Source organism: Sciurus vulgaris (genome assembly GCF_902686455.1).
Source record: "Sciurus vulgaris genome assembly, chromosome: 12".
Lineage (NCBI taxonomy): Eukaryota > Metazoa > Chordata > Mammalia > Rodentia > Sciuridae > Sciurus > Sciurus vulgaris.
Window position 1 is genome coordinate 20,095,633 of NC_136473.1, and position 25,419 is coordinate 20,121,051.

The 25,419-nt window shown below is 37.4% G+C and overlaps 2 protein-coding genes across 2 annotated transcripts in view; one reads left to right on the forward strand and one right to left on the reverse strand.

Annotated features, from left to right (window-relative positions):
• Positions 1-16,398, forward strand: part of LOC306641450 (protein adenylyltransferase SelO-like) — a 63,830-nt gene extending 47,432 nt beyond the window's left edge. Inside the window, 5 exon segments of the mRNA XM_079106499.1 lie at positions 4,143-4,222; positions 5,356-5,399; positions 11,937-12,016; positions 15,733-15,777; positions 15,779-16,398. Of these exon segments, the coding sequence (XP_078962625.1) occupies positions 4,143-4,222; positions 5,356-5,399; positions 11,937-12,016; positions 15,733-15,777; positions 15,779-15,856 (327 nt within the window). The 3' untranslated portion in view covers positions 15,857-16,398.
• Positions 16,399-22,037: 5,639 nt separating this feature from the next.
• Positions 22,038-25,419, reverse strand: part of APBB1IP (amyloid beta precursor protein binding family B member 1 interacting protein) — a 109,226-nt gene continuing 105,844 nt past the window's right edge. The window contains exon 14 of the mRNA XM_079106500.1: positions 22,038-22,940. Coding sequence (XP_078962626.1) covers positions 22,431-22,940 — 510 coding nt within the window. The 3' untranslated portion in view covers positions 22,038-22,430. The remainder of the gene's footprint in view (positions 22,941-25,419) is intronic.

The window sequence follows — 25,419 nt, forward strand, 5'->3', positions numbered from 1 at the left end:
GCTGGGAGAATTGGAAATCCGTATGCAACAGAATGAAACTAAACCCGTATCTCTCACCATGCATGAAACTAAACTCAGAACGGATTAAGGACCTTGGAATCAGACCAGAGACCCTGCAGATTATAGAAGAAAAAGTAGGTCCAGATCTTCAACATGTCGGCTTAGAACCAGACTTCCTTAACAGGACTCCCATAGCAGAAGAAAGAAAAGCAAGAATCAATAACTGGGATAGATTCAAACTAAAAAGCTTTCTCTCAGCAAAGGAAACTATCAGCAATGCGAAGAAAGAGCTTACAGAGTGGGAGAATATCTTTGCCACTCATACTTCAGATAGAGCACTAATCTCCAGAATCTATAAAGAACTCAAAAAACTCTACTCCAAGAATTCAAATAATCCAGTCGACAAATGGGCTAAGGAAACGAATAGACACTTCACAGAAGAAGATCTACAAGCAATCAACAAACATATGGAAAAATGTTCAACATCTCTAGTAATAAGAGAAATGCAAATCAAAACCACCCTAAGATTCCATCTCACCCCAATTAGAATGGCGAATATCAAGCATACAAGCAACAAAAGGTGTTGGCGAGGATGTGGGGAGAAAGGTACACTCATACATTGCTGGTGGGACTGCAAATTAGTGCAGCCACTCTGGAAAGCAGTGTGGAGATTCCTTAGAAAACTTGGAATGGAACCGCCATTTGACCCAGCTATCCCACTGCTTGGCCTATACCCAAAGGACTTAAAATCAGCATACTACAGAGATACAGCCACATCAATGTTCATAGCTGCTCAGTTCACAATAGCCAGACTGTGGAACCAACCTAGATGCCCTTCAATTGATGAGTGGATAAAGAAACTGTGGTATATATATACAATGGAATATTACTCAGCCATAAAGAATGATAAAATTATGGCATTTGCAGGCAAATGGATGAAATTGGAGAATATCATGCTAAGTGAGATATGCCAATCTCAAAAATCCAAAGGACGAATGATATCGCTAATAAGTGGAGGATGACACATAATGGGGGGGAGGGAAGGGTTAGTGTTAGGGTTAGAGTTAGGGTTAGGGAGGGGGGCAAGTATGGAGGAAGGAAGTGCTGTATAGAGGGTAAAGAGGGGTGGGAGGGGTGGGGGGAAGGGAAAAAATAACAGAATGAATCAAACAACATTACTCTATGTAAATTTATGATTACACAAATGGTATGCCTTTACGCCATATACAAATAGAGAAACAGCATGTATCCCATTTGTTTACAATAAAAAAAAAGAAAAAAAAAAAAAGAGGTGAAAGACCTCTACAATGATACAATGAGAACTACAAAACACTAAAGAAAGAAATTAAAGAACACCTTAGAAGATGGAAAGATCTTCCATGTTCTTGGATAGGAAGAATTAATATTGTCAAAATGGCCATACTACCTAAAGTGCTATACAAATTCAATGCAATTCCAATTAAAATCCCAATGACGTACCTTACAGAAATAGAGCAAGCAATTATGAAATTTATTTGGAAGAATAAGAAACCCAGAATAGCTAAAGCAATCCTTAGCAGGAAGAGTGAAACAGTGGGTATTGCAATACCAGATCTTCAATTCTACTACAAAGTAATAGTAACAAAAACGGCATGGTATTGGTACCAAAATAGAAAGGTAGATCAATGGTACAGAATAGAGGACACGGACACAAACAAATAAATACAATTTTCTCATACTAGACAAAGGTGCCAAAAATATGCAATGGAGAAAAGATAGCCTTTTCAACAAATGGTGCTGGGAGAATTGGAAATCCGTATGCAACAGAATGAAACTAAACCCGTATCTCTCACCATGCATGAAACTAAACTCAGAACGGATTAAGGACCTTGGAATCAGACCAGAGACCCTGCAGATTATAGAAGAAAAAGTAGGTCCAGATCTTCAACATGTCGGCTTAGAACCAGACTTCCTTAACAGGACTCCCATAGCAGAAGAAAGAAAAGCAAGAATCAATAACTGGGATAGATTCAAACTAAAAAGCTTTCTCTCAGCAAAGGAAACTATCAGCAATGCGAAGAAAGAGCTTACAGAGTGGGAGAATATCTTTGCCACTCATACTTCAGATAGAGCACTAATCTCCAGAATCTATAAAGAACTCAAAAAACTCTACTCCAAGAATTCAAATAATCCAGTCGACAAATGGGCTAAGGAAACGACTAGACACTTCACAGAAGAAGATCTACAAGCAATCAACAAACATATGGAAAAATGTTCAACATCTCTAGTAATAAGAGAAATGCAAATCAAAACCACCCTAAGATTCCATCTCACCCCAATTAGAATGGCGAATATCAAGCATACAAGCAACAAAAGGTGTTGGCGAGGATGTGGGGAGAAAGGTACACTCATACATTGCTGGTGGGACTGCAAATTAGTGCAGCCACTCTGGAAAGCAGTGTGGAGATTCCTTAGAAAACTTGGAATGGAACCGCCATTTGACCCAGCTATCCCACTGCTTGGCCTATACCCAAAGGACTTAAAATCAGCATACTACAGAGATACAGCCACATCAATGTTCATAGCTGCTCAGTTCACAATAGCCAGACTGTGGAACCAACCTCGATGTCCTTCAATTGATGAATGGATAAACAAATAGTGGTATATATATATACAATGGAATATTACTCAGCCATAAAGAATGATAAAATTATGACATTTGCAGGGAAATGGATGGATTTGGAGAATATCATGCTAAGTGAGATAAGCCAATCTCAAAAAACCAAAGGACGAATGATATCTCTAATAAGTGGATGATGACACATAATGGGGGGAGGGAAGGGTTGGTGGTAGGGTTAGAGTTAGGGTTAGGGAGGGGGGCAAGTATGGAGGAAAGAAGGACTGTATAGAGGGAAAAGAGGGGTGGAAGGGGTGGGGGGAAGGGAAAAATAACAGAATGAATCAAACAACCTTGTTCTATGTAAATTTATGATTACACAAATGGTATGCCTTTACGCCATGTACAAACAGAGAAACAACATGTATCCCATTTGTTTACAATTAAAAAAAAATACATTATAAAAAAAAAGAGTTGGAAATTTCAAGTACACAGAAAACTTAGCACTGTTGATTATTTCAGTATTTCATTTCTGTAGTAAACTACTGTATTTTATATATGAAACTCTTCCCACTCTATAATTCCCTAGGTAGAACTATTTGCTTTTGCTATATATGTATATGTATGTTTATATATACATTATTTATAGGTATTTGTATACTTTATATGTATATAAATAAATATAGAGAGAGCAAAGTTATAAGCATGCCTGTATATATGCATGTGTTTTATAGATGAATATAAAAATATAAGAAAATAAATAATACACATAATATATAATAATATAATAAAATATATAATTATGTAATAAATATAATATGTATTTTATCTGTATATATATGTATATAAGACACTTCTCAAATGGCATGGAATTGTTTGTCTATATACTTTTCTTCTTTTTTTTCTGGTACTGGAGGTTGAGTCTGGGGTGCTTTACCACTGAATTACATCTTCAGCCCTTTTTACTTTTTATTTTGAGACAGGGTCTTGTTATCGAGACTGGACTTGAATTTGCAATCCTCCTACCTCATCCTCCTGAGTTATTAGGATTACAGGGTTGTACCACACTCAACTATAATACATTTTTCTTCTTAAAGTAGAGATGGTGTCCTACTAATTTTTATATCCTTGCACTTAACTGTAGTTCCTAGTACATAGCCAATATTTCATAAATATCTATTAAGTGAATTAATGGATAAGTAAACAAAATGCATCTGCAGATTAAGGTTTTTATACAATAAAGGTTTTCCCTATGTAAAAGAAGACTTGATAATATAAGTATTCACTATATAATCTCTACTTATAAGAACTTTGTGCATTTGTTTCTCTTAAATCATGCCATTAACCTGGATTTCTGTGAAATAGAATTTTAGAGTTAAATGAAATACGAAAAATGTTTTTGTGATACTTCTACTTGAAATAGCATTCTTTATAAAAATCTGGGCAAGTTATTACTAAATAACAAACAATGTAAAGGAAGATGAAATTAGAACAAACTGAGCAAATATTAATATAATAAGCAATATATTGCCATATTTTCACTTAGCAACTGTGGGCATTGAAGACAATTTCAAGGCACGAACTCTTTCCTACCTGGGTGTCCAAGTACCTTTTGAGACTGAAGAGGTAAAGTCATCTAATCACTTCCGAAAGACAGCGTGTGATATATTATTTTATCATTGTCAGCCTGTCAGGTTCCTGTCTTTGGTTCCATTTTTCAGCATTTCCTTTTTCTCCTGGGTGAAGCACTAGGGTCACACCGCACCTGAGCAGAGAGCATCCATCTGTTCACTCAACTCAGATTACACAGCTCCCACATGAGCCCTGGAGGGGGGTCCTTAAGTTTCTGTCCAGTGTCTATTTATTGTCACATCATGATTCATAATGAATCCGAAGCAGCTGACATGAAAGAGAAAAGAAGTTGAAGTATTGGCAGGTGAAGGAAAAAGGAAGAGCCAGGAAAACCACAGGACATTCAGGACAAAATAGCCCTTTGCCGCTTAACGGGCCCTGCCAGCTATTTATAAAATGAACCCTCAAAAGGGAAACTTCAGTACATCAATAAAAAGTTATGTTCAGAGAACTATGTTTAAGACAAGTAAAAGTATCAATTTAGATTATTTTAGACAAAATGTTTTGTTTTTCAGAGGTGGAGGTCCAGGGATTGAACCCAGGGGTGCTTAGCCACTGAGTCCACACCCCCCGCCCCTTTTAAAATTTTCTATTTTGAGATAGGGTCTTGATAAATTGCTCAGGGCCTTGCTAAGTTACTGAGGCTGGCCTCAAACTTATTAAGTTACTGTTACTCCCTCAGCCTCCTGAGTTGCTGGGATTACAGATATGTACCACTACACTTGGCAAAAAGTTTTTTATTGGTTAAAATAAAAGATTTTGTATTACCTAAAACAACTAAACAAGGTAGTATTTTTTGTAGTAGTGTTTATTCAAACTTAGTCTCATATTGGTTCCTTTTTTCTTTTTCTTTTTTGTGGTGCTGGGGATTGAACTCAGGCCCTACATATGTAAGTCTAGCACTCAACCACTGACTTACATCCCCAGCCCACCAATACAAATATAATATGTAATATATCACTGTTGTGTCTTTTCAATCCTTCCTATCATCCTTTTACACTCTGACTCAATGTGATTTTTAAATGTTTTTTCCTCACTATTTGTCTGGTGAAATGATTTTCTCCTGTTTGTAAAGGGAACATAATTTGGGGAGATGGTGGTTAATTTTGTCCTCTGTTCATTTTTAGTAACAAGAATGACTCAGATTCTGAAAGAAGAAAAAGAATGATAAGTAAGCAATCCTTTTGATTTTCTTAATTTTAAGGATTATCACATAAAAGCAACATTTATACAAAATCAAAAGCAATCACTTTTTTAAAGGGGTCTGAGTTTTGTTTTGTTTTTCACTAGAATAAGTTTAGGTGAGTATTTTAGTTGAGTTTAAGTGTCACATGTGGGTCTTCCTAATTTTAGCAGATGTCTTTAAGAGTATGATAGCTCTCCAATTAATAAGTTTTCATACTAATGTTAAATAATGTTGTTAAATAATGTTGTTAATAGACAAGAAAGTTGTTTGGGATATGGTGGAAAGGACATGGGTTTTTTTTTTTTTTTTAATAGTCTTTAGTTGTTGATGGAGCTTTTAATTTTTTATTTATTTCTGTGTAGTGGTGAGAATTGAACCCAGTACCTCATGCATGCTAGGCAAGCACTCTACCACTGAGCCACAACTCTTGCCCGTGGATTTTTGAATAAGGCAGATGAATCTCATCTCTGCCAGTTTTTAGCTAAATGATCTGCAAGATATTTAACTCTCTCTCAAGGCCCTAAATGTAGTAAAATGGGGATATTTTGTAAGGATATTGTAAGGATGAGCAATACTATGTAGAAAGTATCTTGTTACAGTGCCTTAGCAAGTGCTAATAAATGATAGCTTTAAAAATAGCTATCTTTTATGTATTGATTTTCAGTTTACCATGTAACTTCATACCTAACTTGGAGATGGAAAAATAAGAAAGTTAGTTCATTTTGCAATGCAGGTTCTAGCAAGACGAAGGAGGTCATGACAGAAAAACCTAAGACTGCCTTGAGACTTGTATCAGGAGCTAATGAGTGTCATCGGAATGGTTGACTCATATGATGAAATAAGGTCATGCTGTCAATCCTTGTGAGTGAGGAACAAGATGTTTCTTGAACTCAGAACATTATTGTAGAAATAAAAGCAAGTCTAAGTTTTTATATTTAAGTAGGTCATCTGTTTCGAGTTCAACATGGGTTTAGGTGCTGACCACTTGTTTTAGTCAGCCATTTCACTGCTGTGACCAAAAGACCTGACAAGAATAATTAGAGGAGGAAAAGCTTGTTTGGGGGCTCATGGTTTCAGATGTCTTAGTCCATAGATGGCCAATTCCATTCTTTGGGACCCGAGGTGAGACAGAACATCATGGCAGAGGTGTGGGATCTAGGAAAGCAGCTGGGGACATGGTACTAGGAAGCAGAGAGGAGAGCTCTGCTCAACAAGGACAAAATATAAACCCTAAAGTCACGACCCCAGAAACCTACTTCCTCCAGCCACACCTACCTGCCTCTATTTACCACCAAGTTAATCCTTATCAGGGGATCACTACACTGATTAGGTTCAACTTCTTATAACCCAGTCATTTCACCTCTAAACTTTCTTGTATTGTTTCATATATGAGCTTTTGGGGTTAATATCTAAACCATAGGCACTTAGGTCCATGTGGACACTCATACAGAACTCATGGGCCAGCCCAGAATATCAATAATCTCAGCAGCCAAGAGAAAGAAGAAATTGAAAGAAAAAATATGTGGTGCAGTCTGTCATATTTAGAGTTGTTTGGTTATAACAGAGTAGATGAGGTGGTAAAATGAAAGAAATTTTGTGAGCTCAAGGCTATAGTTTTGCTTCTGTTATTTTAGAGAAATAACATGCTCTCAAGAAAACAATAAAAAATCAGTTTCCACAAAAGACAGAGGCAAAATGAGTTCATAATGACAGTTCATTTTTTTAAGGTACACCTTCATATATTATATTTAATTGATCTATACATTGAAGTATATAAAAAAATGGTTGCCCAGTTTATGTAACAATGTCTCCTGGGGATAGAATTAAAGAATAATACTGGCATGAAGAAATAAACATCTAAAAAAATATACAGTTCAGTGAAATCTGAGTCCTCAAATCCCTTCAGGATCTTTTCACCTCTTTTCACTTCTGGGTACATTCCTGGCCCAGGTTGGGTCTACTGTCCTTAAAGGAGCATCGTAACGTGGGCTCTGGCCAGCTGTGAGTTCTGGGTCTGCCTGGTCCTAAGTGTTTCCTCAATGGTATCACCATGTCGCTTGACACCTCACTTCTTTTTCTCTCTGGTGTACAATTTTTTTTTTTAATTTACTGGCTCTTTTTAATTATACATGACAGTAGAATCCATTTTGATATAATTATACAAGCATGGAATCTATCTTATTCTAGTTAGGACTCCATTCTTGTGGATGTACATGATGGGGGGATTCACTGTGACGTTTTCATATATGTACACAGGAAAATTATGTCCGATTTGTTTTGCTGTCTTTCCTTTTTCTATCCACACTCCCTTCCCTCCATTCTCCATTGTCTAAATTACTGAACTTCTATTCTCCCCACCCCTTGTTGTGGGTTAACTTCTACCTATCAGAGAAAACATTTGTCTTTTTCAGGTTAACTTATTTCACTTAGTGTAATAGTCTCCAGATTACTGCAAATACCATAGAATTATTCTTCTTTATGACTGAGTAATACTCCACAGTGTAAATGTACCAGAATCTTTATGCATTCATCTGTTGAAGGACACCTGGGTTGGATCCATAGCTTAGCTCTTGTGAATTGAGCTGCTATAAACATGGATGTAGCTGCCTCACTGTAGTATACAGATTTTAAATTCTTTGTATATATTCTGATATATAATTTTGAACCACTTAATTGAACTATAATTTGAAAACCATAAAATTTGCCTGTTTTAAGTTATAATGATTTTTTTCTCAAAATTAAAAGTAGTTGTACTATTATGGTCTAGTTTATTATGGTCTAGTTTATTATGGTTAGTTATTATGGTCTAGTTTTTAAGCATTTTAGTCCACTTAACTTGTCTTAACTTTTGTTTCCTCATCTATACAATGCATTTATAAGTTGTTGAAGAAATTAGTGGCACATAGTAAGTACTCAATTACTGCATTATTTATAGCGCACATTAACTATCTTTGCCATAGGAGGGTAGGCAACCCTGGAATGAATACAGTGTGTCTATTTGTTTGTTTGTTTTTGTGTCAGGGATTTAACCCAGGGGCAGTTAATCACTGAGCCACAACCGTAGCCCTTTTTATTTTTTATTTTGAGACAAGGTCTCACATAGTTGCTTAGGGCCTCACTCAGTTGTTGAGGCTGGCTTTGAACTTGTGATCCTCTTGCCTCAGCCTCCCAAGCCTCTGGGATTACAGGCATATTCCACTGCACCAGGTGAATATAGTGTTTTCTAGAAACCTGAAGACTGAAAATATATTGCCACTTAAAATAATTTCAACATGTTAAAAAAACAATAATTAGGGAATATTGGCTATTAAAATTTTTAAAGAAATTCACCAAGTTGCAAGCAATGGGAATGTCCAAGATGAGTGACTTAAAGATCCTGGAAATATTTTTTAACAACACTTAACATTTATTATTTTTAGGCTTTCAAATTACACTAAGATCATAATCCACCAGCAGGTGTTGGTCATTTCTCTTTCATGCTGCTTGGTGCCCAGTCCAGGGTCAAATTAAAACTGTATTTAATAAATGTTTTTGATTACTGCGATGCTCAGGACAACCACTGGGTTGTTTTGGTTTTTGTTTTGTTCAAAGATGATACTTCTGATGGTGTTTACTTTTATATGACTGTAAGATTGATTAGGAATAGTTTTAGTCTTTTTTGACTATAGAGATTGATGATAAATAGTCTTTTCTACAGTTGTAATGGAAAAAATTAAGATTGCCAGACTTTCAGAGGAAAGCAGCTGGTACCCCCAAATGAAATATCTCCATTTATTTAAAATGTTACCCTAAGTAGCTCTAGCATTGGATGATTGGGTTTATATTGCCAAGGACATTTTCTAAAGCCTTGAAATACATACATTGGCATTATCTGCATTAAAATTTGGTTGGATTTAATTCTCCAGCACTAAATGATTTATCCAGCGAGCATTGTTAAGCCCAATTATGTGCCTTTTGTATGAGTCACATTATTTAAAGCTGAAGTCACCAGAAGGAATTAGATTTCTGCCCTCAAAGAGCCTATAATCTAGTGAATCAGTGCTTATCAAATTATATGGAACTCTGCTGGGACTTTGTTCTCATTAAGCACTGCTTAAATTTTATTGCCGAAGAGAAGGTTCCAAACCAGATATGATTGTACAGAATTAGGTAGTTACTCAAAAAATCTTGTACAAGTGGAACATCCCTTATTCAATGTTCATTTCCGATTTCAGATTTTTTACATTTTGAAATGTTTGTATAGACTTTAGTGGGTGAGACTCCCTGTCAAAAACCTGAAATCTTAAATTTGATCCCAAATATTTCTGCCTGCAGCTGCAATTCCTAGCGTGTTTTAATAGTACTTCCTTGCCAGGTTCCTATGAAGCATTCGTCAAATTTGTGACTCTTAACTAGATGGCTGAGTGTGTCCACAATTCCTTTTTATGTAAAGACCACAAATATTATTTTTGTATATATGTGTTTTTATTATAAAGGAATTCTATATGAAAATGAAATCTCACAGAAAGAATTTTAAAAGAATCCTTTATTCCCTTCATCCAAATACAATTACTATTTACATTTTCATGCATTTACCTCTAATTTCTCTTTTTCTATGTTTTTTTTTCTTCTTTTTTGGTACTGGGAATTGAACCCAGGGGCACTTAACCCTGAGTCCATCCTCAGCCCTTTATTAAATTTTTTATTTTGAGACAGGGTCTTACTAACGTTGCTTAGGGCCTCCCTAAACAGCTGAGGCTGCCTTTGACTTGTGATCCTCTTGCCTCAGCCTCCTGAGCCACTGGGATTGCAGGTGTACACTACCCTGTCCACCTTTCTATGTGTTTTGATTAGGAGAAAACAGAGTAGGGTCATAGCATGGTATAATATTCTTTGTTTGTCTCTCCCTGCTCTCCTTCCCTTTCTTCCTTCTTCCTGTCAAACCCAGGGCCTTACATATTCCAAGCATATGCTTTCCCACTAAACTATACCCTATTCCCTATGGTATGATTTCAGATATTTTATTCCACTAAAAATAAATTAAGCATATTTTCTTGCTATTTCTTTTTTTTTTTTTTTTTTTTTGGTATTGGGAATTGAACCAGGGGTGCTTAACCACTGAGCCATGTCCCCAGCCCTTTTTGTTTTTTATTTAGAGAGACAAGGTCTCATTGAATTGCTTAGGGCCTCGCTAAGTTGCTGAGGCTGGTTTTGAACTCTCCATCCTCTTGCTTCAGCCTCCCAAGCCACTGGGATTACAGGCATGCACCATCACACAAAGGTTAAATATTTTAAAATTTGTTCTTGTAAGTTATATGTGACAGTGGAATGTATATGACATGTTATATTTATAGGGAGTATGACTTCCCATTCTTCTGATTGTACGTGATGTGGATTTACATTGGTTATGTATTCATATATCCACATAGGAAAGTCATGTTGGATTCATCCTACTATCTTCCCTATTCCCATTCCCCCTCCCGCTGCCCCCCACCTGCTTATTGTGAATTATCAGAAAGAACATTCAGCCTTTGGCTTTTTGTATTTTTGCAGTGCTCAGGATTGAATCCAAGGCCTTTTGAATGCTGAGCATTCACTCTATCACTGAGTTACGCTCCCAGCCCTATACTATATATTTTTATGGCTGCATAATATTTCTTTGAAAATACATGTAATGTTTACTTAACCATTCCCTTATTGTTAAATATTTTTTAGTTTTCCTTTAATATAAATAATGCTTTTTTATGTTTAAATGTATTTCCTTATTACTATATTCCTACAGAAGTAGAATTACTGGACCATAGGATCCTTAATTTTTAGATTATCTATTATACTGGCAGATCTTTAAAACTAAGTTGAAATGGAATAGATATGTTCTCTTCATTTTAGTTGTTTGGAAACTGATGCTGGGAATCATGTAACTGATTTCTTTAGAATTCTCAGAATTTCTGTTGGGCCAATGGGGAAAGCATGCCTCCTCCCCACCCAGTTGATAAATCATTTTAGAAAAGGCTCATCTCAAATAAACACATGGTTCCCAGAGTTTTCAAAGTGTACAATTATTGAAGTACTTTTTTTAATATAAAAAAGTGTGTTATTGTCAAAAGTACAGATATACAAAAGGTTTTATCATGTGACCTTTCCTGTTCGCTGCTGGGTCAGACCGAAATTCTGTTGCTTGCAGATGCTAAAGGCAGAAACTCTTTTTATTCCTCCACCCTCCATGTGGGCTGCTAGGCCTAATGCAAATGAAGTATCTATTTCTCTGAACTTTATGAAATGCTTAATAAGCCTACAATGATGAAAAAAACAAATTAATGATGAAACTGAATAAAACAGGTAAATCATAATGCTAAAATGTTTTTATGAATCATAAAAATACTCAACATTATTTAAATAAACACTCAAAATTGTCTGATACTGACACTTCTCTTTTGAGCCAGCAAAGTTTTTAAAGATTAACAAATTTCACTGGTGACTTAACATGGCCTTTGTTCTCTCAGTAATTTATTGTTCTAAGTTTCTTTTCTCCTCTGGGTTAAGCTATTAACCCTAGGTATGTACTCAAGAACTGGATGGCTGAATCTGCAGTTCAGAAAGCAGAAAGAAATGATTTTTCAGAGGTAAGATGGTTGACTTCTCTGGTTTATTTTTATTAATTTTACATGTGACATATCTTAAATGCACTTATTTTGTTTATAAACATTCTCAACCATACCATCGCCAACACCAGCTTCCCACATTCAGTCTGCCTGTATTTTCTTGTTTACCAGAGATTCATTTTCTCTTATTTTCTACTTTAATGTGTTCACATTTTTAATTATTCATTTTCATTTTAAATATACATATGTACATTATTCGAACATCTGAGGGTCTGATTCTGCTGTTTATTGTTTGTGTTTGGGCATTTTGAGTTGAGGGCGTGTTTTTCCAGAGGGAATAGTTAGCATTTGCTCCTATCAGGTTAGAATTATCATGTGCTTTACCAGAGCACTACCAACCTAGGTTCATTTTAAATTAATCTTAGCAGCAATGAAGATAAATCAACTAGAGCTACACACATCAGCATGAATGAATCTCACATATAATATGAAACAAAACAAGCAGGAAACAGAAAAATTTATACATTGTGTTACCATTTAAATATAGTAGAAAAACATGCAAAAACACACCAGGACCATGCACTGTGGCTTCAGCCATATTGGAAGTATTTGATTTCAAATCTTTCATAATTAATCATTTAAAGATACATTACATGTAATGTATTCCTTTAGGCCAAAAATGGCCCTGGCGCTCACGATGTCAATGACCAGTCCTACACCTGGCGCAGGTATTATTGATGAGCTGGCCCTTTCTCTCTAAAACTTATCACAGCCTCCAACGTGCTCACAACATGCTGTGTCGTCACTGTCGACTATCAGAGATGGCATGTGAGGGAAACTGTTTTTGCTATTTCTAATTCAGAACTTGCGTTCACTTTTTATTTCAGTAGTCTAACTAGCTTGACAATTTTAGGTTTTCACTTCAGAAAATGGAATATTTTTAAATGTAATCTTTTTGTGGCATTAAGGAAAACAGAGAAGGAAATAACTCAGCACTTATCACTAGATAAATTTATCTGAGCTGGGAAATCTAAGGTTGTTTTGTTGGTCTGTTTCTCCTGCCTTCCTAGCTTATATTCTTTCTCTTTCTCCAAATTATGTTTGATTAATAATTTATTGCCTACTGGATGGAGTGGGAGAATAGGATTTCTTAGGTTCAGGCAAACATTCAGATTGATATGACTTTTGTTTATTTTCCTGGTGTAGGGGATTGAACTCAGGACCTTGTGCATGCTAGGCAAGCTCACTACTACTGAGCTGTATCCCCAGATTGATTTGACTATTTTAGACCACACGTGGCCCCCATCAGCACAGAATGTTAGAGGACAGGTACATAGCTTTCAAGAGGGCAGCATCAGGTTCCTCGTGTTCAGGAGTTTTTGCAACAGTACACACCAGCAGTAAGTCAGCTGGAGTGCAGGAGATGAGAGCCACAGTGGGAAGATTCAGGGGTCTCCTTGGCCTAAAGATGCTACCCAGAAACCAGTCTTTCATCACAACATGATAGGCAGAGTTTCCGAAGTCCCCACAACAGACAGTACCTACAGGCACCACACTTAGGAAAGCCCAAAGCATTATATCAGGTATTTCCAGTTCTACCAGTCCTTAAGCAATTATCAGTCATAGTAAATATTGTATGGTGATACTGTTCACACACCACCTATCAGGTTATCAGGGGAACAGACCTAGAAACTAACGATCAAATTCTCATGCAGGAGAGGGAAAAGAATATGTTAAACCTTTGTACATGTAGCCCTTTATATCTGTAATTGGTTTTCTTTTTCTTTCATCAAATATTTCTTGAGAATCCACTCAATGCAAGCCACTGGGGAAAAGTATAAAAATCTACTTGAGTCACTTTTAAACTAGTAGGTGAGATTGATAGTCATGTGGCTAACTTCAGTAAAAGGGCCTGGCTAGAAAATACCCGGGGAAAAGTTCCAAGAGGGGTTCTGTTTATCAGATGCAGTCTTCCTATTTGAACATTAATGATGCACATGGCCAAGAAATAAGTGAAAAAACAATGTTCAGCATTCTTAGGAATCAGGGAAATGCACTCCAGTGCATTCATCTCACTCCAGTGAAAATAGAAATCGTCAAGAATACACACAGTAATAAATGCTGGTGAGGATGTGAGGGAAAAGGAACATTGATACATTGTTGTGGAATTGTAAATTGGTACAACCACTGTGGAAATCAGTATGGGGGTTCCTCAAAAGATTAGGAATGGAACCACCACGTGACCCAACTATTACCACTCCTCAGTGTTTATCCCAAAGAATTGAAGTCAGCAGAGTACAGCACACACAACATGACTGTTTACAGAAGCACAGTTCACAATAGCCAGATTATAGAGCCTGTCAGCAGATGAATGGATAATGAAAATATGACTATCTGTATAATGGAGTTTTACTCCTCTCAGTCATAAAGAAGGAAATTATGTCATCTGCAGGAAAGTTGTTGGAACTGGAGAGTGTTGTTAAGCGAAATAATTCAAGACTCATCACGTCAAGGGTTGCATATTTCTCTCATGTGGAGGCTACAGAGAAAAAGGGAAAAAAAGTTGGAGGAACTCATGAATTTAGAAGGGAGAACGAAGAGTAGAAGGAAATCACGGGGAGAGAGGAGAAAAGGGAAAGGGGAGCTACTGGGAAACGGAACTGACCAAATTACACTAGATACATGTAGTAACATGTCAGAGTGAATCCCACCATTATGTGTGACCATAATGCACAATAACATTAATTAAAAGATAAAAGTCGGTGATCCTGCTGGACGTGCAGCACATGCCTGCAGTCCCGGTGCTCATCAGCTGAGGAGGTGGTTGCTTGAGCCTTGGGTTTGAGGCCAGACTGGGTAAGACCCTGTCTCAAAAAAAAAATAGTGATATAATAATATGGTCTTTTGGCTTTATTTCCTTAGTGTAGCTAATCATCCACCTTTTTAGTTAGTTCATTTGTATTTGTTTCGTTTGAGACAAGTCTGCTCTGTTGCCCAGGCCAGGGCTCAAGAGACCCTCCTGCCTCCGCCTCCTTAATAGTTGGGACTGTAGCCGCACACCACCACATCCAGCTTCAACCACCTTTGTCTCTCATGATGAAGCATTTACTGTACAATACCTGAGGAAGTCACAAAATCACTTAAAACACACATTTTGGTTTTGGACTTACTGTTGAAAGACATGTGACTTAGATGCCTCTGTTTATTTTCACGGGGCAGAATTCCAGGAGGAAGCAACGTGAGCTGGAATCCATGCCCTTGATTTGGAAAGTTTGCAAATCATTAACAACCTTTTATTTTTCAAAATATTTTAGAAAGCTATGATCTTCTTAATGCTTTGAAGGAATCTTGAAATTACTGGGATATATTTGTAGTCTTTGTGGCACTATGTATATTTGTTTGCTCTCTCATTTTGGTCCAAAGTAGTACTTAAAGAACTTTCTGTGGAATAGAACAAATTCTTTTTTTTTTTTTTTTTTATTGTAAACAAATGGGATACATGTTGTTTCTCTGTTTGTACATGGCGTAAAGGCATACCATTTGTGTAATCATAAATTTACATAGAGCAATGTTGTTTGATTGAATAGAACAAATTCTAAGTAACAATTATAGTTGAGGTTTGGATACAAGATAAAATGTATCAGATTAAAAATGTTCCTTGCCACTTTAGAAATTTAGAAAATTAGAAGTGTCCTGAGTAAGAAACTCTGTTTTACCTACTTGAATTGTTTAACTAGGTTCGTCTTCTCCAGCAAGTACTTCGGCGTCCTTTCCAGAAGCATCCCTGCCGCTGAGAGAGCAGGCTACGCCTCACCTACTCCTTCTTGGGCCAAAGATCTCAGAGTTAGTTGCTCATCTTAATTTGGGAACAACCAATTCAGAAATACCCCTATTATTTAACTTAACATAGAATAATCTATTTAATAAATTCTTAATGACCATTTACATTTTGATGACAATCTCACATTTAATAATAATGATTACATACAAAAGTATTTTTAGCCAAATTAATTGGACCTTCTTATTTGAAACATCTCCATGACCGTTTTTGTTCTAATCAATAACTTAATGGAAAAGGAAAATGTTTTTAGCAAACCATGTGAGTTAATTTGAATGACTAAGAAATCTTATGATGGTTTTTTAATCAAAATGGTTTGTAAGTATTCATCTAGTACTTACTAAATATTATGCATTGGGGGTACATTGATAAGTATGTAGTTTAATTGTACTCTTAGAAGATTTTTTTCTGTTATTGAATTTTGAAACATTTACTGAAGTACAGAAAATAGTTTTATGAACCCAATTGACATTTACCATCATACTAGGCATAAGTGCATAGCCAATCTTTCCTCATCTATATAGTGACACTCTTCCTCTGTATTCCTACTTACTGTTTTAAGTAAAGTATATATATGTATGTGTGTGTGTGTGTGTGTGTGTGTGTATATATATATATATATATATATATATATTTTTTTTTTTTTTTTTTTTGGTGCTGGGGATCGAACCCGGGGCCTTGTGCTTGCAAGGCAAGTACTCTACTGACTATCTCCCCAGCCCCTAAAGTATAATTTTTATATCCACACTTGTTTTTAGGAAAATCTAGACATTGTTTTATTTCCTCTACAAATATTTCTGTATGCATCTCCAAACGTTAATATCTTAAAACTCATACACCCAAAGGACTTAAAATCAGCATACTGCAGTGTTTATAGCAGCTCAATTTACAATAGCTAGATTGTGGAACCAACCTAGATGCCCTTCAACTGATGAATGAATAAAGAAACTGTGATATATATACACAATGGAATATTACTCAGCTATAAAGAAGAATAAAATTATGGCATTTGCTGGTAAAATGAATGAAGTTGGAAAATATCATCCTAAGTGAAATAGGCCAAGCCCAAAAAACCAAAGGCCGAATGTTTTCTCTGATAAGTGCATGACAATTTGTAACAAGGGGGTTGGTGGCAGGGGGAAGAGAAGAATGAAGGAATTTTGGATGGTGCAGAGGAAAATGGGGTGGGAGGGGGTGGGAGGGGGTGGGGGTGGAAACAGAGTAGAATGAAACAGTATTACCCCATGTATATGTATGATTACACGAATGGTGTGAATCTACATCGTGCACAACCATAGAAATGAAAAGTTGTACCCCATTTGTGTACAATGAATCAAAATGTGTCTGTAAAAATAAAAAAATATTTTAATTAAAAAAAAAAAAACAACTCATACAGACCAGGTGTGGAGGAGCATGCCTAAGTTCTGGCTACTCAAGGCTGAGGTGGGAGGATTGTTTGAGACCAGGAGTTTGTGGCCAGCCTGGGCAACATAGTCAAACCCCATCTCATCAGCGGGGGTTGGGGTGGGGAGGGAGAAAACTCATTCAGACCTCTGATACCTATCTTTATCACTTTAAGACAAATTAGCAATTAGTCCCTAATGCATCAAGTGAATTTTCAAATGTTTTTACATTGTTCCAATTACAAGTTACTAACATCATCATTCTTATTTTATTTATTTGTGGTACATGGGATTGAATCCAGGGCCTTGCACATGCACGCAAGCACTCTGAGCTGCACCCCAGCCCATCATTGTTATTTTGTAGTTACTTATGTTAACTGGGATCCAAATAAGGACTGCACATTAAAATTAAGTGATAATATATCTTTGATATCTTTTGGTATCTTTGGGTATATTACCTATATACATACATCATTTTTTCCCTTGGTTTTTCTTTTCTTTTCTATTTTTTCCTTTTCTTTTTGTGGTCCTTGAGATCTCATCTAGGACCTTGCACATGGTAGGCAAGTGCTGTACTACTGAGCCACACCTCTGGACCAGTTTGTTTGTTTTAGATTGAAGAACCCAATTTGTTTATTCCATACTGTTTCCCACAGTCTGCATTTTGCTGCTTGCCTCCTGTGGAATTTAGTATATTTTTACATCCCCTGTATTTCTATAGAGATTTAAACATTCAGAATTGTTACAGTTTGCAGAAATACCATCAGAAGGCAAATGTGCACTTCCATCAGGAGCTACATAATATCTGTCTCTTGTTGTGATACAGCTGTTATATCATTGCCTTGACCCACTGATGTAATAAGGGTTACAAAATTATGCTAATATAATCATATTATTTATTAACTGGTATCCCTCTATGAAGAAAAAAAAAACTAGAAAAATCCAGACAGAGAATACAAAATGAGATGCTAAAAACAGATATATAACTGCAGTAAGAGCAAAAAGAATACATTTGCCAGTTCAAAGATAGTAACTGCTGAATTAGAATATAAACACAACAAATTCTGCTTATATGCTATTTGTAACTGGCAACCCTAGAACATAATGGCAGAAAATTTGAAAGTGAATGAATGGGAAGATTTGTCAGGTGAACAACTGAAAAAAGGATGTAGTTGTATGAATATACAACCAAGTAAGCATATTACATAGATATATTATTCAATTCACCAGGAAGACCTATAACTAAATTTTGATTATATTTACTAAACTGTGTCAGAATATACAAGGTGTAGGTTTTCAGAACAGTGAAAAGATATTAACAAATCTACCCTCATAGAAGGAAATCTTACATCTTTTTTAGCAATTGATGGCTAAGCACATCAGGTATTAGATGTTGGAAGATTGAACAACATAATCTTGTTCTAAAGAACGAATATGGTACATTCTACACAAAAATACCTGTACCATCTATAAGAACTGACAACACCGCAAGTCATAAAAAAAGTCTAAATAAATTTCAAAACCCCAAGCTAGTATAAAATAAGGAAGAGAGAGAGAGAGAGAGAGAGAGAGAGAGAGAGAAGAAATACAGGGGTGGAGGGGTGGGGGCGGGGAAGGAATTCCATCAAAAAAAAAAAAAGAAGGAAGATCAGGGGAATATAAGAAGGAATTGAGGGGAAGGGAGGAAGGGCAGGATAAGGCAAAAACAGTGGAATAATTCTGATGTACATATATGAGTAGACTACGGTGAATCTCACCATTATGTATATCTATAAGACACTAATTAAAAAAAACAAATATAAGCAAATAGATCAGTAGATTAGAGGAAAGGGAGTAGGGAGAGGGAGGAGAGGGAAGGTAAGGGTAAGGATAAATATTGGGGACTGAATTAGAGTAAATTATATTCCATGCATTTATAATTATATCAAAATGAACCCTAATGTTATATATAACTGATATGAATCAATACAAAAATGAAGAAAAATAAAAAAGCTTCCAAGACTCAATTATTAAGTTGGATAATCTTAATACCATACTGCCAATGTTTCTATGAACGAATCAAATATGTGAATCACATAATAAAGGTTTCAATGTTCTCCCTTTGAAGACTTAGGGTAAAATCTTCCTTCAGATCCTATCATATGGCAGGTTAAATGTCTCCCATAAACTGTCAAATGCTGTGGTGTTGGTTGCAGTTGATCTATTACATGAGTCTTTGTCCTGATGACGTTATGTAAGAAATTTTATAGTTTTTATGAATCAAGATATAGGATTACTGTCTTAATCCTTGCACTCTTTCCCTCATCCCCAGCTCTACCCTGGCTTTTGCATTTACCCACATCCAGACACCTCTTGGCTTCATGGAAACAGAATGATTTTGCTTTGCTTCCAGGGCTAACCTAAATAATCCCATTCAAGTAAAGGAGCTGTCTGTGAAGGCCTTCCGGTCAGATACCAAAGACTCTGTTCCACTGAGTGAAAACTGCAGAGTTCATGCAGTTTGGATGCTGGTGCTTGGGTCCATCAAAAGCAAACTTCTGCCCAGGACTAACTAAAAGCAGCCCAGATTTCTAAGACTTCTGACAATAAATACATTAATAGTGGATTTGTACTCACATAAGAGAGATCAAAATGGACCTACCATGTGGGTCATCCTGAGACGCAGCATATTAACCCTTTGGTCAACTATAATTGTGTCAAAATTTTGATTACAAAAGTAATTCTCTTCAGTATCTTGCCTAAAATACACATCATCAAATGTTAAAATTCATGAAGAGTGTAATCAGTTTTAATTTTTAGTTTTTTCCCCTATAAAAGTGTATGGTATAGATGAAAGTTAGGAGACCTGGGATGTGATCCATCTCTGTGGCCTGATTTCTTCCTTGTAAAGATAAGAAAATGTTGAAGTGACACTTTTGGGGTTTTCTCTGAATCCCATTACAACCACATACCTTTCTTCTACTCTCCAAAGTCCCCACTTCCTACTCTCTGGACCCCTCCTGATCCACAGCAATGGGTTCCTATGACCTCTTTAATCATGTTTGACTAAAGATGGTGTGACAAGGAAATTGTCTTTATTTACCTTGACTGATGATGTACTTTTTCAGAGAATTTTCCCAGTTAGGATGAAAGATAGCCAGGTTGTCCCAGCCTCCTTAGACAGAGTTGATAGAAATTTGGGAATTGCAAAGTGACTTTCCTGTATCATAGGAACTGAAAAGTACAGGGACAATGCAGAGAGTAACAATGTTTGCAAAGTAACAATAAGGTGAAAGTACAGAGAAGTGAGAAATGAACTGCATTTCCAAGAACCCTCCTAGGCCCTGCCTGAGATTCTAGGCACATGCTGTTACTGGAACTGTGCCTCTGATCCATGGAAAAAATGCCACTTTTGCTTGAGCTTGTCCAGAGTCGTAATTGATAGAATGGGTTTGATTATTTTCCGGGTGCCTCCATCCTTAAGATTCTGTGGCTGTCAGATGGAAAGAACACTTATCCCTCCTTCTGCAGCTGTGATCACGAACTACCTTTGAGGTTTTTAGACTGAAATAAGCTCAGCCAAGTACTACTCTTTTGGTTACAGTGGCCCTAAATTCTAAATTATTCTTGAAGATGAATGCATTTTCTGATCTGCAAACCAGTTGGTAATTTTGACTCAGATAAGTAAATCCAGATTATAATCCTTTTGAAGGATCTTTTGTCCTGAGCCACCAGTGACTGAACTGAACAACTGTGTGTGGCAATAGATATTTATCTCTCCTTGTTGGAACTTAAATCTCCAAATCAGTCTGTCACCAAATCTTGCTATTAATACCTTTCCTGTATTGTCCCAGAGATCTGTAGAATGGCCGGGCTTTGGTCGGGTTTCAGAAAAGCTGTTTTTTCAGTGCACTGACATTATAAAAATCACAAACTAAAACAAACCGGTAAGAGAACGGGAAGAAATGTATTGCAAGATAATGATTTATCTGTTATCAAGTGCTTGCTTGAGAAAAATTTAAGAGCACCTTATCCAGATGTTCCCTTCTCCCTCTATAGGCCTACCTTACCACTTTAATTACTAAATATTTTGGTTTTTAAAACCAAATTTAAGTTTTGATTTAGAGTTCACTTTCCCCAAAATACTGAAACACAAGATTAATTATCCTCCTTAATTAAAAAAAAATGATTTGTTAATTTTCTCCCCACTCTAAGATGATTTTGAGGAGTTTTAAAATAAAATTTAAAAAACCAGAGTCATGAAAATGAAAAAAAAAATTGTAAAAGGCTTATCAGAACCTAATTAGAGGTTTGAAGTAAAAGGAATCCAGGATAAATTGAAGTTGGGCATTAAATTCATCTCTGAACAGGACATGGTGGTCCATGCCTATAATTCCAGCTACTCCTGAAGCTGACATTGGAGGATTGCAAGTTCCTAGAAGCTTGAAGACCCCCGACTCAAAAACAGAAAGGGCTGGGGATGTAGCTCAGTGGTAGAGTACCCCTGGGGGCGGGGAATCAAAAGAAATCTCTGAGGAAAAACATTCTAGGTTGATGACCATGTATGAAATTGCCTTTTCCTATATTTCTTTGTCTACATTTTATAGGATATTTATAGCATTGTAATATTAGAGAATCCAAAAACCATTTTTTTCAATTATGTACTGTATCATCACATATTAAAAAAGCAAAACCCAAACTGTATGTGTCTAGGACCCTGATTAATCAAGCCAAGGGTTTCACAGAAACTGAATATATTCTGCCTGCTGCCTGTCATGTTTATCTTTTTCCTCTTGATTTTTTTTTTTTTTTTTTTTTTGAAAATTCTGAAGGTCACAGACATAGAGATAGAAAATATGTTTCAAATCAATAAGACTTAAAAAGGCACAGGATTCGGAAAGCTTTTGGAAGGTCAAACATAAAGTAGTGTTGATACTGCTTAAAATCTATCCGATACTTCTAGGAATACCGTCTTCAGCAAAAACTTCCAACTTTTATTGATCTGAGGCTTCTGAGCATCATAAAACAAACGAACCCGAAACATCGTTTAGTAAACTTGAAAGGGAAGGTGAGTTCCTCCGAGGAAGAGGCGCGTCCATCGTCGGGGGTCGAGGCTGGCCGGGGGGCCTGGGGGCGGAGCGGCGGGATCAGCCCGGGTCACTTGGGGTCTGCAAGCTCCGCAGCTGGTCCGGGGGACAGTGGGCGGCGGCCCCGGCTAGGCCAGGTGGCCTCTCTTCTTCTGCAAGGCCTTCATGAGATCCGACATGAAGTCCTGCTCCCCGCCCGCTGCCCCGCCGGGGGGACCCGGGCTCTCCTGCCTCTTGGGGGGCACGGGAGGCCTTTTGGCGGCCGTCGGGGGCGGCCGGGCGGGTTCCGGGGCCAGGCCGGGCGGCGGCGGCGGCGGCGGCGGCAGCGCGGAGCCCGGGTCGCCTGCGAACGGCGGCGGCGGCGGGGGCACGAAGTCCGGGGGCGCGTCGTTGAAATCGGGCGGCGGCGGCGGGAGCTCCTCGTCCTCGGGCGGCGGCGGCGGCGGCGGCGGCAGACAGTCGTCGGGCGGGGCCGGGAAGCCGCCGGGGCCCGCGCCCCTGGCCTTGGGCGGCGTCGCGGGGCTGCCGCCGATGTCCGAGGACCGTCGCAGCGGAGGCGGCGGCGGCAGGCTGGCCTTCGGGAGGTGGTGCGCCCGGGGCGTTCCCGGGTCCTGGGTACCCGCGGCTGGCTTCTTATCCTTCAAGAGAGAGAAAGGCACTCGTTATTCTTGACAAAACAGCCACCGTGGAGGTGAAGACGACAATGACACTGATATGTTGAAATTCGAGGTCTCTGCCCCGGTGACCTCAGTCCCTCGGTCCCATGTTCATGAGTGCGTCTTTGCTCTGGGATTCAGGGATGGCTCCAAATGGCCTTTAACATCATCACCCAGGGTGCTCAACCACCACGTCTTCTCCACGTGGAAGACTTGGCTGTATTCGACCAGGTGTTCATTCCATTTAGATCCTGTATGTGTCTCCCTGGGACTCACTTTATTCAGGAGTTGGCCCTTGACTCTAAAATGGCTTTCCTGGCATAGATCTTAGCTCCCTATGGGGTGGCCTCAGTCTTATCTACCAGCTCAGCCTTGAGGCAACTCAAAATAGAAACCAGGTAGCCGCCCTGGACTCCCTGCTCACTCCTTAGTACCCAAGACAAGACACCAGGGTCCTCAGCATATTCAGGGGCACATTTTTTCCCCTTGCTCTGGGCTGAGCTGGTTGTGAAGCTCAGCTGTCAGGTGTAGGCATCTATAAAATTATGTTGTTCCTGAACCACCCCCTGGATAGCACAGAGGTGATTAAGAGGCTCCCCCAAACCTTCAAAAAAATCTCCTGGCTTAGGTGTCCTACTTTGATTCGGACCAAGAAAATGGGAGAGGAAAAAAATGAATGTAAATATTTCTCTCTGGGCTACAGGTGATAATCTTGCAATCTAGGCAGAAAGGATCTCTTAGCTGAGAAGGGTTCCACTTGCTCTTGGGTCCCTATTTCTTCTCATTAGATTCCTAGAGCATTCCTTTTTCAGACTGTGGACTTCTAGAAAGGAGCTTCTGCTATAACAACTTCAGAGGAGGCAATGTGTGTTTGGTGGGGAGAGAAAACATGATACCGGGTCTACTGTCAGTTACCTTAATAGTGTGAAAGTCAAGTATAAAGCAAATGCCATATCCCTGTCATATTGGTCTCAAGTTATGGTGATATCAAATACAATAAAATCCAGAATACCAAATCTGACTAAAGTCCAACGGGAACATTGCCTTCATCTACCAGCAGTGGAACTGGTAAAAATCATGATGTATATTTATGTCTTGCAATTTCCCCAGGAAATTTAGGTAACCAAATTGAATGTCTTTGTTTTGCTGATAATTATCACTCCTGTTTACATCATATCAGGTTTCCATTTTCTTTCTTTCTGTGCTTAAGAAATTCTTTACACTGTGAAAGTTTTTAGAATTTACAAGTTTTTTCCTTAACAAAATGCTTCATGACTGGTTGCTATTTAGTTTATTTATTTAACATGATAAGCTAATTAACTGGTTGTGTGTGTGTGTGTGTGTGTGTGTGTGATTTCTGAATAGACAGTTTGGGAATTGTGCACACATAGTTAAATGATTTCTGTTCTGTGGTTCTTTTATTTCTCTTGTCCTTTTAGAATACTTTCTTTCAGTTGACATTATAGAAATAATGAAAATAGGGCTGGGAAGATAGCTCAGCTGGTAGAGTGCTTGCCTTGCAAGCACAAGGCCCTGAGTTCAATCCCCAGTAAAGCAAAAAATAAAAATAAAAAAATAAAAAAAAAATAATAATAATAATAGCTGAAAGTGCATTGCATGATGAGATTTTCAGATTGGAGAAGACAGCATTTAAAAGCCTACATTGATTTTCAAAATAATAAGACATTCAATAAATCCCAGGATTTAATTGTTTCTACCACTGGATGATGGACTAAAATAAAGGAATGAATGAAGTGAAAAACTATTGAAGTTAAGCACACTGATTATAATAGCTGGGTGGTATGCTATTATTTAAGGCTGCTTTGAATCACACATGGGAAATATTTAATGGAATTTATAGTCATTTGAGATGTTATGAACTGGATTAGTAACTAAATTATAGTTGCTAGCTATGATTTTTAGATAGATTTAAATGAACTTTCATTAACCTGTTGAAAAAAAGTTAGAATGTTTCACCAATTGGGCTATTATTATTGTTGTTTTTTGTGGTGCTGGGGATTGAACCCAGGGTCTCACACATGGTAGGCAAGTCCTGTACCACTGAGCTACATCTCCAAACCTTGGCTATTATTATTATTATTATTATTTTGGCTATTATTTTTGAATGTATTTTTTTTTCTCCATTACGCTGAGGATATATGTAGAACATTAATAGGAAAAATGTAAAATGCACTTTTTGTAGTGTAATCTTTTTAGTAGTCTTATAATGTGGTTTGGGGTTTCACTTAACACTTCATATAGGGTTGGTTGTCCTAATTTACTCAGGAAAAATAAGCAAAAATTTCCGGATCTTAAAACTCATACATACTACTTGCAGAGAATACTAAAATCACTAAACCAAGAAAATCACTTCTTTTAAAATAAATGTAGCTAAATAGTTTCAGCATTTAAAAAAAGTGCTTACATTTTCATGAAACAGTAACAGTTGGTTTAAACTTTT